Here is a 16,287-nt window from a genome sequence, read left to right as displayed (position 1 = left end):
TAATCACAATGCTAGATATGTGGAGATTATTCATTGCCATCAAGCTTGCATTTGTGCAGTGACACCAGCAGACCAGGCCTGGAAGATTAAATCCAGCGTGAACTCATTTAAAATGTCTGTGGGGAAGGAGGAAAGAAATGAAGTGTTTTCTATAAGTTCCCACAGTTCTGTTTAATGACACCATTATTGCTAGGTATTTGCCCGATAATTATGGCAAATGTTGAAGAAACACACTTGACCTCATCAAGATTTATATGGATTTTCCTTCTCTGCTCCCTCTCAGCCTCTGCTCTAGTTGAAGGATTTTTTTGTATATTTCATAATTTACTTTTTTTTTTTTTTTTAATAAAAGAAGCACTATTGCCTCTCTTAACAGCCCCAGGCTGTTTTTAAACTCTTTTTAATAATGAATCTAGAAGTGCTTCCCTGCTGGACCTGGCAATATTCCCTTAATCATCAATCATGAAGGATTCTTGTGAGCTGCATGAAAAACTCCTTCCCTAGGAGCAGGCTGTTGGTAATGCATGCTTCACTCCCCCAGATCCCAAACATAGCTCCTATTGTGGCTGTATAATCAGTATATTCCACAGAACCTCTAATCTTCCAGACTGATTTATTCACAGGAACTTGCAGGATTCAATTGCTGTAGATTCTTCAGAATGGGCTGAATGTAAAATAATACATTCTAAAAACTCCAAACCCTAAGGTTTTTTCCTATTCCTTTTTTTTTTTTTTTAATATATTGCTGTTAGCAGATGATTCCTGGAGTGTAAATCAAAGTGGTTAATCTCTCTCTCACACAACAGGAACACTCAGACATCCACTCCCTCTCTAAAGTTGTCTTGGATTTGTACCTGTAAACTATGGCAAACTCTACAGCAAAAAAAAGCAAGAGAAATGGTGCTTTAACCATGGCTTGTGTGCATCACAGGACAAAGATATGGAGACAGGTCTCTGCTGGTGCAGTGCAGAATGGAGCACAGCATGTCAAGATGTGACAGAGTGGCTGGTTTCAGGTTCTGTGGTTTTGACCTCTCTGCCTAGGGAATGTGGTAAATGACATAAAGCTATATGCTGCAGTTTTTAGATGTGATCACTTAACTTTTTTGCTGCTTTCTTTTTGAATAGAACACATTTATGTACTTTAATAGCATCTGCCTGGGGAAAATTAGTGTTATTTATGGATAAATTATTGCTGTTACTATCTTATTTTTCACAGTCCTAACTCTAGAAGAAATTACTTAACAACATCATTGGAGTTAGCGGCCAAATTTTTGCCTCTGTCATTTTTTTTTTTTTTCACAGCAAAAAGGAGAATATGTCTTGACTGTTTCTTTTCTCACAGAAAATGAGGTATCCATCAGCCTGGCGTGCTGGGATTAGGAATTACACCTAAATAAAACACGTTCAATATATGAACTGACTAGCATTTCAGTAGAAAGTTCTTCATTGCATTATAGATTTGACCTTGCTGTAAGATACAGAGAGATAGTGCCCAGAGAAGTGCAGGGGTAGAGCTGCATGAAGGCTGAACTGAGTTCTTAGGAACAAACACACATCCACTCTAGCAGGACAACTAGAGAGTCCCACTTACATTTTCACTTCTACTACTGAAAGAGGGCAAAAGAATTGTTTAAATAAAAGAACTGCAATGAGGTAAATATTTTAGAATAAAGCAGATTTAAAAAAAAAAAAAGAAGGAATTATTTCCTCATTTGGTCATATGGGCTATTTGCTTTCCTTTGCATTCAACATAATCACTTAACCTGTGGCCTTAGAAATTCAAGACAGTTGAAAATGTATTGCTACTTGACAAGACAGTGGAACCAGGAATGAGAAGCACAGTGTAGCCTAAAGCAGTATTAAAAAAAAAACAGAGGAAGGGCTCACTAGATTTCCCAGCTCAGTTCCTGTTTAGTCTAGTCAGACCTTCTTAGAGGCACAAAGCAAAAGGGCAAGGAACAACAGCCACAGGTTGCATCAAGGGACACTCAGATATAAGGACAAAATATTTACGTAAGAGACAAGGTCAAACACTGGAGCAGAAGCTTGGAAGATGCACGATGGGAGCCATCCAGAGCTCAGCTGATAAAAGTCCTGAACAACTGCATCTTGCTTTGAAGCTGGCTTTCTTGGGGCAGGATGTGTGGCCTACAGAGTTGTTCTTACATGAACTAATTCTATGGTTGTAGCATATGTTCTTTAGCAGTCTTCATGTAAAAAAAATACACTGAAGACATACCTTGCTGAGGTCAATGACAACTCCTCTTATTCTGGTTAACAGAATTCATTAAATGGCATATTGTCCAGTTTCTGCTTACCTGCCTGCCTGGAAAGCAAGGTGTGACAGCTGACAAAGTCAATATTTGACAGTGAAACACAACTGTGGATTCACAGAATCATAGTCTCATTCACTGAGATTGGAAAAGAAACTCTAAGATCATCTAGTCCGACCATCAGCCACCCACCCCCACCATGCCCACTAACCATGTCCCTCAGTGTCACATCCACATGGTTCATGAACACCTTCAGGGATGGCAACTGCACCACCTCCTTGGGCAGCCTGTGCCACTGCCTCATTGCTCTTTTGGAGAAGAAACTTTTCCTAATATCCAATCCGAACTTCCACTGGGACAACGTAAGGCTCTTTCATCCTATCACTGTTAACTGGGAGAAGAGGCCAACATGCCCTTCGCCACAGTTTCCTTTCAGGGGGCTGTAGAGAGCAATAAGGTTTCCCCTGAGCCTCCTCTTCTCCAAACTGAACAATCCCAGTTCTCTCAGCTGCTCCCCGTTAGACCTGGGCTTCAGACCCCTCACAGCTTTGCTACCCTTTTCTGGACACACTCCAGGGCCTCAATGTCTTTCCTGTAGTGAGTGGACCAAAACTGAATGCAGTACTTGAGGTGCAGCCACACCAGTGCTGAGTATAGAAGGGAAGAATATTTGTTTTGTTTTACCACACGCAACTTAGAAGTTCATTATTCATTAACCACACAAAACAGCAATTTTTAAATAGTTTCTAAGTACCTCAGACAAACTCCTAATGAGACTTACTTTGTGCAAAGGCTTCCTGCACATCTCCTCCCACCCCAGTCAGAGAGTCCTGAGGCGTATGGGTGGGTGTGGAGCAGGCAGAGGCAGATCTGATAGGCATTGGGATGGGTCGGCTGATGGTGTGGCTGGGCGAGGAGCGGGGTGAACCTGCCCCTTGGGTCTGCAAAACAACCAAGCACATAAATGAGTCCTTGTGAGAGCTCTCGTCCTCAGCTCAAAGGCATCATGCTCTTTGTAGACGGGCTGTGTAATGCTAAAAAGAAATGCACAGGAGTTAGTTGTTTGTTTGCAGACAGCAATGCTCCAGTGTAAAAAAATAGTAAGTAGGAAAAATGTGAGTGAAGATCTGACTTTTTCAAAACATGGGAAAACGTCAGGCAGCTAAATTAAAAAACAATAATAATAAAAAAATCCAAGTTAATGAACACCAAAGCATAGGCCTGCTCTCTGTCCTCACTCACTTCCCCCAGTTCACATGCACGTGTGGTAAAACATAACTGATTTGGACTGTGAGAAGGGGAGCGATGCTGCACTGAGGACACCGGGCCCTTCACCTCCTCACAGAGTCCCATCAGGCCTGGGCAGCCTCTCAGCCACATGAAGGCTGACATGCTCCATAAATATACAGTCTCAGGCCTTTTACTTGGGTCTAGAGAACTATTTTAAGCCACTTCTAAATCATACATCATTAAATTGTTTGCTCTGCAGGATATACCCAGGCAGTCCCAAAACACTGTGGGGACGGGGCCATTTTAAATCCTGCTAGGGATTCAGCTGCTGGAAGCTAACATGTTTTCACACCAGCCATATAAAATGTCATGCTGTTAGCACCTCGTGGTTAGTATCACTTAGTTGAAATTCAAGCAGACTTTACAAAATAATAATTTTTACCAGGTTGAGTGATGCCAAGAGACACAGTGCCCTTTTCTCTGACTGTTTCAGGGCCCCTGGGAATGCACGTCCACGTGAGGAAAAATGAATGTCCAAGCCCACGCCAAGCTGCACACATCCTTAACAACTGAAATCCTGGAGGATGGAGGTGGCTGGAGAACTTTTACGCAGTGACTATAACATGCACCCCTGTTTGTTTGCAGCGAAAAGTAACATATGTGCTGTTTCTCCCTTACCTCATGTTCATTCTGAGAATTTAGAAGGATTTCTTAAGTATTCCCATGTCATTTCTTTTGACTCCTGCAGTGGCTGCCACAGTGGCCCAGAAAAGGCTTGGCAAATATATTCTAAGAAAAGACAGTGGCAGCCCATAACAGAGGGAAGGCAGCATTGCCCTTGAGATTTTTATAAATTTCTGCCCCTAACCATAAATTATGTATCAGAATACTAAGCTATTTGTTCATTTCTATCATCCCTTTCTAAGAGACATTATCACCAGAGAGACATCAAGGTTTATGAGAAATAAGCACATTACTGATGGAAGAATAAAGGATTTAATATATAAAATTTCTCTAATGATCAGTTTTAGAACATTTAAATGATGGATGAAAGGGAAGTCAAATATATAATGGCCAGATGCTCTCCTGTTTCTGCAATCATCCGTCCCCACAGAAGCAGCAATACTGATCTCTGGTCCAGAAGGAGCTGAATAAAAAGCACCCTTGAGATGCTCCAAGGTTCTTGGAGGTCACACACCCTGCATGACAGGCAAGGCACCTGGGAGCTACATCTTTCATGTCTCAACTCCTCTATCAACCAGATCTGCTAAAGAATTTCTTGTTCCCAATTCCCTGCTTTGCTTGCCCTTTTTCCTCAGCTCCCCACGGTCATAGTTCTGGGAAACACCAACAGTGGAACTTTCAGAGAATATGAGAAAAAAGGGATGAGATTTGTTTCCTATAACCAAGTCACATTTAAGGAAAGAACTTCATAATAGGCATTTTATTTACTAAAAATAACAGATGCCTGCCAGTACTTCTTCACTGGAATTTTCCCACAAGGGAAATGTAAAAGCTGCACACCAGTGCATTTGCTTTACAGCTATGGCTGAGACCTTGTGTTTACGACAAACAGTACTTTCTTATCTGAAGCTTTCAGTTTTTGAACAAAGCGTTTGTGAAACATAAAAGAATGAAGCTTTTGGATCTCACTGTCTAGCTAAAAACTTTTCAATTTTTATATTATTTGGGCAACATCATACAGAAGTAATGAAGACAGTGCTGAAATAGGTGGATGCTAGGGAATACCTGATGAAAGAGAAATAAAGGCCTATTCTACTTAGTTTCAGCTCAGCCCAAATTTGTTGGACAGGAGTGTTACTTGTACTTCATGGCTATCAGGCAAAATGTGATTCTCATGGGCGGGAGCTCCTGAAACCTGCAGAGACCATCAGTAGTGCTAATTTGAGCACAGAAATCTAGCACCTAATTGTTCCCAAGGTAGCCAGCCATACCAGCTGAGGTCTAGGGCATGCTGAAAAAGAAGCTTGGACAGCCACCACCAAATTCTAGATGATTCAGGTTTTATGCTGTAAATGGCTGCAGATGTCACTGTTTTGGTGCCTTTTAGGAAAACCCGTGTTTTAATTAATTCACCACCTCTAGTTAATGTATTAAGGATTTGAAGTTAACCTTTGCTAGACAGGAAAAGGTTTCCCATCATTAAGCAGTATGCATGCTTAGGAGAAAAGGCTTGGAGTGAAAGCAGGAGCTTGGGTGCACTGCTCCCTCTGCCGGGGCTGAGCAGCGATCACAGATGTGAAAGTGTCCTGCAGCCTCATCAGGTGGTGAAGAAGCTACACAGACATGAAGAACTCATTATCCTTTCTCAAGGAGGGGCAGCAGAGAAATAGAAAGATCATGAGTGTTAGATGATTTGCCAGATGGCTCATTCCAATTGAATTCATCCAGAAATTAATTTAATCTTGTTTCTCTCAACAGATCATGAAATGGCACAGTGTAATGAGTATAATTGCATGGAAACTCAGAGTAATTCCTGAGCACCATCACCTCGTATTCAGCATGGCTATTACTCCATGAAGAAAAATTCATATCCTGTAATAGCCCAAAAATGAGCTTCCACTTACACTGTCCAGTGAACATTCTATATGATAGGGAAACTCTTCATGTTGGGAGCTTCTCTTTTGTGAATGGAAGATCCTTTTAACACTGTTACACAGAACTATATTGATGGCTTTTAAACAGAGGTGATATTTCATAGGATGGCTTGAGATGGAGGGGACTTTAAAGATCAGTATTTGGTCAGATTTTATTTTTGGGTGCCATAGATTGATGCTTTATAAAAATTAGCCAAAATGCAAAACACTAGCTATATGATAAGTATTGCCTATGAACTCAGCATGTTGTATAACAGACAGAATATTTCAGACTTTTAACCGTATTTCTGCTAATGAAACTTGGAGGAAATGCGCTTCGTTAAAATGCAACACTTCTTTATTGGACTTATAAATCAGACTGCTGTCTGAAAAGGGTGTTTTTTAGCCTAATATTTTTCCAAGACTATTTCCAAATATTTTTCAATACTAAAAAGCTCCAAACCAACTGAATCATCTAAACTTTAAAACTGCCCTTTTAAATTTAGGTTACAGAAAACAATTAGTTTTCAATTGAATTTCAAATGAATTCGATTAGTTTTGAATGAATTTCAAATTCATGGTTCTAATTTAAAATCAGTTACATTTTTCTGATAGTCCCAAAGTTATCATTACATTTTGAAAACATTTTCCGTGGTGGAAGTGTTCTTTAATTCATATGCGAGGTTGCTTTCACATTCTGTTTTTTTTATATAATAAATGTCCTTATTTAGAAGAGTGAGAAAAAGATCAAGACTCCTTGTAGTCATGACTCACATTCTAAGGGGATTGATTATGAAAATCGCTCCAACATACTTGAAAATAATGTGTGAAAGAAGTGCAAGATATTAATTTTGGTCAAAAGAATATGCACATACTTCAAGCAAAGGAAGTAAAATAAATCAGTAAAATAAATCACAAGAACACAATCACATTCAGGAGTTAGTGAGGTCTCCAATAAGTAGGCAACTTACTGCCTGTTTCAATTCTTCTTCCTAAAGAAAAAGAGGATCAGCACATTAGATTAACCAGCATGTAAGTGAGGAATAGAAGAAAAAATGTGGAGTACAGATTTAAGCTTAAGCCACAGTAGCTGAGAAAGTGCCAAGGTGATGGTCTTATCTCTGAGCAGTCTGAAACACCAGAACAATGTGAAGTGTGCAGAAAGCTACTGCAACCTCCTGCTCTACGCTCTCTTTGTTCAGGCAGTGCAATGACAGCAGGCTGATCTGTCCACTAGTTGCATCTTTGAAGAATTTCATGGATGGAGGGAAAAGCATCTCGTCTACTCCTGGCTTGCAAAAATCTGCTGGATGTTTGGTTGGCCTCACTGCTCAGGTGTCACCAATGCACTGAGGCTGCAGAAGACTGTGTGTGAAGAGATGCAAATAACTCAAGGGGTCCAACGTCATTTAATGCAAATACATGTTGCTTAATGGATTTCCTTGAAATTCTCTCTGCTTTTATCAGAGCCACATTTGACCCAAGCTGCACTGAATTTTCCATGTGCTCATTAAATCTGGCATAGCAAAAAAGAAAACACTCTCACGCCATTCAGAATTCTTCCTTTCAACATGAATTTCTGGCATTGTTTGTGCTGAGGCATAGCAGAAAAATGGAGCTAGACTCAAAGACAGATGTACTTTCAACCTTACTCTAGCCTCTCTTAAAAGTGCATGTGTTTTGATACCTCAGCTTTTAAGTGAGATCCTCTCTTGAGGTATGTTTCATCCTGTTAACACAGGCTTGTTTCTACATTTATGAAGATGATCAAGTGTTACTGGGGAAGCACTTTCAGTGACTGATAGACTGAAGTCCAGGGATGCTGTCAAATCCTTCTGCAAATGAGCAAAACAGGGCTGTATAGCATCGTGCTACACTGTTATCCAAATGACTGTTATTTAGTCCATAGTATGGAGCCTATCTCTACTGTTTCATCCATTTAGCAGTAGATGACAACGATGATCTGTTATTGCAGGAACACCATCATCTGATCATCATTTAAAAGCCTTGAATTTGAAGATAAAAGCCAAAAAAAAAAAAAAAAAAAGGGAAAAAACAATGAAAGAAAGGGAACATCAAAGAGCCAACTTGCCAAATTTTATCATGAAAATTGCCAAGTTCTGCAGAATCCTGCACTCGTCTCTCCTCTCTCCTCTCTGTCAAAGGAAAGGGCTCTGCCCTTCCTCCTTGTTAGTATCAAATGCAGTTCCTTACCTTCAGCAGTTTCATGAGGCCTTCTAACTGAACCATAAGCTCTCTTCGGCTCTCTTGGAGAGCAGACATCCTCTGTTCCAGCTCGTCCTTCCGCTGTCTGAGAAACAAGCAGATAAATCAGACTTAGCCCTCAGCAGCTTTTAACCACATTCAGCGCCTAGAAAGCAGGGTTATGTGTAGGCTATGGAGTTCCCTCATACAGAGAATATTCGTGAGACTGAGTACAGTGATTAGGAAAAAGACAGACATTGACACAGATCCTTCTCCAAAGAGCACAAGGGGTTCAAGATTGTGTACATTTTCCCTTGTGGGAATGCCTGGCAGTGATTTCATTTTTCTATCTGTGAATCTCTCTAGTCAATAACCTCGCTAACTGTCAGGAGAAATTAAAGCCATGCCCTGAAGGGCAAGAAATTACAGCAGGGGCACTGCACAGGGCAAGATATGTGAGAAGATATAAGAGTTCAGAAATTCAGCCAGAAAAGCACAGTGAACTGCTTTTGTTCCTATCTTTTCAGAAAGCAAGCATAAGACTATCACACAGAAGAACTATAATTGCTTGAAAATAGCTCTTTGGGCTCTAAGTCCTGTGCTAGTCCTATGGCACTGTGAACACTGGGCCACCCCCATGTGTGGCAGCCAGTCTGTGCCCCACAGTCAGTAATGGTTTTGATCCTGTACAGCTCCAGAGCACCACAGGGAAGTACAGCACCACATGTTCCATTGACACAGCATTGTATGAGAGGTCCCCAAATGAATACAGTATGGAATTGCTGCCTGCTGGAAGCCAGGATGTAATTAAAACTGTTACTGTTGAAAAAGGTATATCGTATACATTATCATGTTGCAAGTTGAATAGAAACACTATGTTGTTATCCTTGTACTACCTTTAAAACATGACTTTATCCTAAAGGCCTCACCTAGAGTATTGCTAGGTGTATTGTATTGCTTCACAATACAAAAAGGGCGTTAAGTTACTTAAAAGTGTCCAGAGAACAACAAAGCTGGTAGCAGACTTGTAAGGTATGTCTGGTGAGGAGAGGCTGAGAGCAATGGGTTGCCTAGTCTGGAGAAGAGGAGCCTAGAAGTGACCTTACCACTCTCTGCAGCTCCCTGAGGAGGGGAAGCAGAGAGGTGCTGGGCTCTACTCTTTGGGAACTGATGGCAGGATGGGAACGGCACAGAGCTGCTCCAGGAGAGGGTCACACTGGGCACTGGGAAACACTTATTTACCGTGAGGGTGGTCAAACACTGGAACAGACTTCCTAGAGAGGTGGTTGATGCCCAGTGCATGTCAGTGTTCTAGAGGTATTTGGATTATGCCCTTGTTAATACACTTGAGCTTTTGGTCAGCCCTAAAGCGGTTGAGTAGGACTAGGCAATCTTTGTGAGTCCCTTCCAACTGAACTAGTCTAGTCCAATTCTATTCTATTCTATTAAGGAAGAACAAAATCAACAAACTAAATATGTTTCCCATATTTAAGGAAGCATGAAACTCGTATTTGAGCCTTCTATTTAAGTTGTGTGAACATATACTGATATAAATATCATTCATTTCTACAGGTTAGCATGTGTGCCATCTCTCACCTGTATATTAAGACCAGATAACAAAACTGCTAGGTTGTATTTACTCTTCTGGAGGACTAATTATCTGTGTTGCACCTTCTTTTCCAATGGCTGGAAATGCTATGATTTGTACAAAAGCTACTGAGTTCAAGAAACTGCCATTAAAAATAAGATATCCACGTAATCCAAAGTGGCACATCCTAGCACATACCTCTGTGGGTGTTTTTTTTGTTTTTGTTTTTTTTAAGATTTCATCTGCGTAGAGAGAGGATCTAAGCAGCGTACAACACAGTGTACAGATGCACAGATTTGAAGTTACTTACTGCCTCTGCACATTAAATCAGAAAAGATACTGTAGAACTCCGCACTACTGCCCTAGGGACATCCCATGTGAGGAAATTTAAATAAGGTTATTATGGTTTTATTAAGTGTAGCAAAATTGCAAAGATGTAAAATTAAGTAGTCAATCTGCTAACGTTGCACAATCATTTTGTTTTTTTTAAAGGATAATTAATTTTATTCGTTAACTACGTAGAAGAAAGCTGACCTCCTAAAACTGTTTAAAATAGAGGTTCAGCTTGATACACAGAAGGAGCTACATCATTAGCACGTTTTGTGCAGCGTTTTAATTTTCATTGTGTTCAGTTTTATATCTTAAACTCTCACAAAACATCATTTGCCTGTGGATATCAAGGAGTAATTACATACTAAAATCACTCAGAAATCAAGAAGCTGTTTGTTTCCAGATTGGAAAGCAAATGTAAGTATTTGTGAAACAGAAAAATATTTTAGTGTGGAAAATGTAGCAATAAAACTATACAGTATTTGTAAAGAAAGAATTTAGCATAATTTTCTACAGTAATTTCCTAGAGTTATGAATTAGGCAACAAAAATATTTCTAGTGCAAGGAGGAAGAGCTACATGGCCAAAAATTTTCTTTAGTCTTCTCATGAGAGAACTGCTGTTTGGGCGAGGGGAATAAAATTTAATCTAGCATTGTTTCACCACAAAGAAATGATTTACACTCTCTTCTCTAAATAGATTAAGTGTTTTGAATAGTTCTTACTGGATTCCCAGCCTGACTCTCACTACATGAACTCTGGGACATACAGGGAGCCTATAGATCTGTACTAATTGTTCTTCTTCAACTTGATATATATGGCAATTAGCATACTTGCGTAGAATACCCTAATTAACAAGCAGACACATCCATATCAACGTTTTTAGCTTAGTGGGATAGTGTGAGAAATGATTCTCTAGGTCTTCAGCTGCAGCAGATGTTGTTATTCCTCCCCCCTCACATAGCATGGAGCACAACTCTGCAGCCTGGTTATGCACAATGAAGAGAACTGACCTTTCCTTCAAGTTCAAAGCATGGGGAGTTTTCCAAAAATTAATGTCTAATTTTGGCTGTATTTTCATGTAACTCTGTATTTACTTTAGCACAGATGAGAAGTCTTTGTAGAAGCATTTGCTCTGACAGAAGAACATTTTTCCCCATATGATTAATGACACTTGGACAAGGCTTTGGGGACCTATTCCAAATGACCTAAGGGCCTAACTCTGCAAACACTAATGCACAGGCTTAATTTAATGTAGATGAGTAATATGTGAGATTCTTCATGCATGCTGCTTAAACATAAACTTAATTACTTTTAGGATCACAGCCTGCACTGAAATGGGAGAAAAAACACAGTGTTATATTTATATAGAAAAGGTCCCAAAAGCATAAGCCAGGTTTATCTCGTACTTCTTCCCTAATTGTTACAAGCCTGTCTGAGGAGCTGCTGGAGGTTTTACTGCTGTACACTTACCTGAGGAGCCGCAGCTCTGCCAGGAGGGTGGGATTTTGTTGTGCCTTCTCTGGTGTGGGCTGAGATGCCTGCTCATGCTCAAGTCGCAGCCTCTGGATCTCCTGCAGGATTTCTCTTGGGAAAGGGAACAAGCAGAAGACCACAAGTCAGTCATTTTCTGCTAAACCAGCTCATTACACACAGCTAGGGGAGAAGAAGTGTGACTGTACACAGCTTTTACCCAACGTGGATTTAGTGACTGGGCTCCAGCCAACAGAAGAAGCCCTAAAAATAAAATTTGAGTATTTTGTAATAAAAGGGAAGCATTTCTTCAAGATTCCCAATGCCAGAAGCAGACATGAAATAACTATATGCTTAATTAAACTGCTCCTTTCTATTTCTTCCCCAGGAACATTTCTAGTACCACTTGAGCTTAACAAATAATAAAATAATATCTGCCCATCTTGAGTATATACATATATATATTGTAGAGTAAGCACAGATCCAAGAATGGTCACCGATTCATGGAGAAGCACATTAACAGGACTTGTTATGGCTGGCATGCCATCCCTGGAAGGCTGTCAGAGAGCGAAAACAAAGCTTCACAGCTGAAGGTTGAAACCTTTGTGATTTTTTTCTCTCCTGCACAACGTGTTGGGTACCAGACGGTCAGGAGGCGGACTCCAACTATGAAAGACAAATCAAGACTGGAGCTGGTGGCTCATTACACCATGACAGAAGGCCATGCAGGGCTTGCAATAGGAAACCATCTGGTTTGGGCTGTCCTGTTTTACAGTCCAGCAGTAAATCAGAGCTCTGCTGTCATACATCTCATGACATCGGGCAGTCTGATACCTAGGGCCAGACACTCTGCTGACAGCACATGGGTGTCACTCCTGTTGGAGGTGCCTAACCCATTTCTTCTGGGCACTATCCCTCAGCCTCACTCACATCTGAACCCAGTGTCTCATTTCATCAGTGCCCTCACCTGCTGCTAACCTTTCTGCAGGCCTTTCTCAGGCAGATTGTGTTCTGGGGAGCTTTAACCATCTTCTTCACAAATAAAAGCAGGGGAGCATATCGTTACCAGAATGACTGATCCTTTTATCATTTCATGCTATAGCTCTACAGAGGATCCAGATAAAAATTAATTTGGTTTTGAAATAGGACTGGGCTTTTTTTAAGACTCTGAACAAACAGCAGCTGTGAAAAATAAAGTATCAATGATTGTATCGTCATTTGACAGGACATTTATTAAAGAAGAGGGTGGCTGGAGATCTTAAAGCCTTTGTCATGTTCTGTGGACCTTTTTGTGCCCTCTGCTTTTTGCTGGGGGAGGCATATAAGTGTGTTTAAGTACAAAGCACAGAAGTGGTGGTAGAAAATAACACACAACTCATGGGGCTGAGCAAAACCAGGTACTTTGTGGATCCTTACCGGTTTTTATTCTCAAGTTCTGCAATCAGCTGCCTCTGCTGCTTGTTTGCATCGATGGTGAAGGAGATGTCTGCCGCCCCTCTCTGCTGTGCCTGCTGCTGCTGTAAAAAGGAGAGCTGTTGAGCAAGGGATGGCCAGTGGGCACCCACAAGCTCAATACAGAGTCCTGTTCACAGAACACACAGTACCATGCATGTCCACATACAGAGACCATCCACGTTTTGCTTCATACCAGCATGGCTCCACTGCTAGCAAGCAGTGCAGGTGCTACAGTAAACAACGCAGTATTTACCATCCTGTCTTTCCACCCTTCCTTTGGGAGCTTTCTCAGCCGCACCATCTAAAAGCTGAGGGAATGGCACTGCAGCAGGCAGCTGCTGCAGTACAGACACTAAAGACAAGAGGAAGGCACTGACAAAAAACCAGCTTCTCTTTCCAAAAAGAAGAGGATATGCTTCCACTTCAGCAGTGCTTCTTTCCCTCGAAAGTTGAGTTTTACTCTCAGTTTGAAGACTTTTGCATCCAGGTTTCAGTCTGGCTGCACTGCCCACTCGGCCAAGTTTTCGCATATGCTCTTTGATACTTCCGAAAGCTCACCCTCCAATCCTGCAGAAATAAAAAGCCCTTTTTTTCCCAATAAAATGAAGTGGGAATTGAATTACTTCTCACTAACCTACTAGGCATTATTCACTTCAGTTTTATTGGACTATGTTCTTTTTTTGTAGTTTTCAGCAGATGTCAACTACTGGTTTGTTTGTTTGTACACACACCAGTATTTCAGCACTGCATCAATGACAATGCAAGGCAAGAATTCACACAGACATACAAAGTTTTATAATTTTTATCAAAGATATCCATTTATGTGGCTCTGGGCAGCCTGGTCTAGTAATTGGCGATCCTGCACATAGCAGGGGGATTAAAACTAGATGATCATTGTGGTCTTTTCCAACCCAGGCCATCCTATGATTCTATGTCTAACACCAGGGTGAAAGAATCAGACAATGAAGGTTCCTCTGCTGAGCTGCTGCTGTGATCTGAGCGTTTCTCACTGTCCAAACCCTGTGAGGCCTGGACCAGCTTTGTGTGATGCCAGACACCCCTCCTGCAGGAACGGGTCCTCAAAAAGGATGAAGACAATTGACTGGTCAGTGGGCTCTGTGCTATCTTTTCTGTTGTGGGTGCATTTTCAAACTGACACTGCAACAACCAGGGAAGGGAGTGCATAAAGAACTGAGACAGGCTGTTGGGTGCCTGTCCTGAGTGCCCAATGCTATGAATACGTTTGGTTCCTTAAAAAGCAGAATGCCCACAACCAGCAAAGCTTTATACATTCCTACCCTGCTCCTAACTTGGTTCTATTCCTGTGCTCTGCTGAAAAATTTTTGTATATGAAAACTTTCATTTTTTCTTTTGTCTTGTTTCTTCAAAGAGCACAAAAACATGGGCACCTGGCTGGCAAAAAGAAATACATTAATTTTACTCAGACCAGCTCTATTTAAAAGCTACTTAAGTACTGTTTCCTCAGTTCTTCTCCCTTCTATCAAGGAACAAGTTATATACACTTGATTTCTACCAGTTCCTACTCGGAGACGTTACCAGTAGGGAATTTTGTCCCCATGATGAATTACTTCAATAATAGTCCTTCAACAATAGTCACCTGCAGGCTGCCCAAGAGCTGAGTGCTGTGTGTCATGCCATTGAAAGGAACTGCTGTGGGATGGGCTGGTCGACCACAACAGCCCTTGAACCCGCTCCTCAAGAGAGAAATTGCACCAACAGACGGCTGAACGGGGTGGCCTCACATCAAGAGCACTGCCTGGCTTCACCCTTTCAATTGACCCCACAATGTAAATCTCAGTGTGAAAGTATGCTTCCTGACATCCTGGGCTAGCTGCCTTTCACTTAACTTTCATTTATGATTCCTTGTTCTACCAAATGTGCTGAGATGGAAAAAAAGTAACTAGGCTGACCTTACTTGTACCATTTAAGATTTTATATACTTCGATTAGGCTCCCGCTTCCCTCTCTAACACAGTTAGTGAGGTTTTGGCCTGTCATCACCTTCTGTCTCGACATACATAGAGCAAAATAATCACTGCTCTGAAATGAAAATGAGAGCCAGGGCTAATGCAGTGGGTCATTATGGCCATCCTGCTGGAGATCACTCTTTAAAATCCTCAGCACTTAGGGCCCTGGTGGTAGTGATATTTGAACTAAAGAGTAAAATGGATTCATCACTCGTTTTTTCAATGCAGTAAATCATTAACCTTTAGCCAAAGCTTGTCCAGACAATATTTTCCAGTTTTGCCTGAGTTTAAGATGTCAGATTCCCTTTGATGTACTTATTTAAGTACCATTACATCCATTACGTTAGTATATAGATTATATGCATTAGTATGTGAATTCTTTGACTTAAATAAAATGTTACTCATAAAATATAACAACATCTGATGAGAAGGATAGTGAAATATAACCCATTAACCATGGAGCTTGTCAGACATAATTTCCCTGATCTTGCCAAGCCCCTGGAACATGACAGAAGGAAAGCACCTCCCTTTAATTAAAACACTTACTGATGAAGAAGTTTCTGCTGCCAGCCTTGCTGCATACCTGGCGATCAGCTTGTGCTCTTCATCCAGGCGACTTGCGCTGTCGAGCACGCTGCTCAGGGTGGGAGAGGAAGAGGGCAGACACATTAGCGCACAGTACGCGTGGCAGCTGCTCCGCCACTTCGTCCACTCACACACCCTCATCACAGAACTTAGAAACAAAACATCGCCAACATGTTTACAACAGCAGATGTTAATTGAGCCAAGGAGAAAAGTGGGAGAGTAAATTTGTAGGGGCAGCTTTGCAGGGCACTTACCAAGCTCTCACAGAACTCAGCTTTAGAACCACTGATCTAGGAACTTATAATCAGACCTTTTATTCTTGTTTTCTTGATATTTAGGAGTAAGTTTTCAGAAAATCATATAACTGTGCCCCACTGATTCTAGCCTTGGACTAGCTTTATTGTGGACCCAATTCATGCTGTCAAGATGCAGGAGTTTAGTAGCACCAACTATAACAGTCCGCTTTGGTCACATATAGAACTGCCATAAAAACTGCTAAGAAAGTGTAAGAACTTACAGCAAATACACTGCATTCCTTTAAAATATTGCACCTGATTACAATT

The 16,287-nt window shown here is 41.1% G+C and overlaps 1 protein-coding gene across 21 annotated transcripts in view; it reads right to left on the bottom strand.

Annotated features, from left to right (window-relative positions):
* DTNA (dystrobrevin alpha) overlaps positions 1 to 16,287 on the bottom strand; it is a 221,221-nt gene that overhangs the window by 14,977 nt on the left and 189,957 nt on the right. For 12 of the 21 annotated variants that reach the window (XM_085221029.1, XM_085221028.1, XM_085221030.1 and 9 more), the window contains 6 exons: positions 15,686 to 15,773; positions 13,114 to 13,214; positions 11,698 to 11,811; positions 8,318 to 8,414; positions 7,075 to 7,095; positions 3,058 to 3,217 (listed from right to left, as the gene is read on the bottom strand). In XM_085221029.1, the coding sequence (XP_085077155.1) occupies positions 3,058 to 3,217; positions 7,075 to 7,095; positions 8,318 to 8,414; positions 11,698 to 11,811; positions 13,114 to 13,214; positions 15,686 to 15,773 (581 nt within the window). The remainder of the gene's footprint in view (positions 1 to 3,057; positions 3,218 to 7,074; positions 7,096 to 8,317; positions 8,415 to 11,697; positions 11,812 to 13,113; positions 13,215 to 15,685; positions 15,774 to 16,287) is intronic. The other 9 variants (XM_085221022.1, XM_085221035.1, XM_085221039.1 and 6 more) reach the window with 3 other exon arrangements.

Source organism: Meleagris gallopavo, chromosome 3, assembly GCF_905368555.1.
Source record: "Meleagris gallopavo chromosome 3, MGAL_WU_HG_1.1, whole genome shotgun sequence".
Taxonomy (NCBI): domain Eukaryota; kingdom Metazoa; phylum Chordata; class Aves; order Galliformes; family Phasianidae; genus Meleagris; species Meleagris gallopavo.
This window is presented reverse-complemented; position numbering and strand designations above follow the sequence as displayed.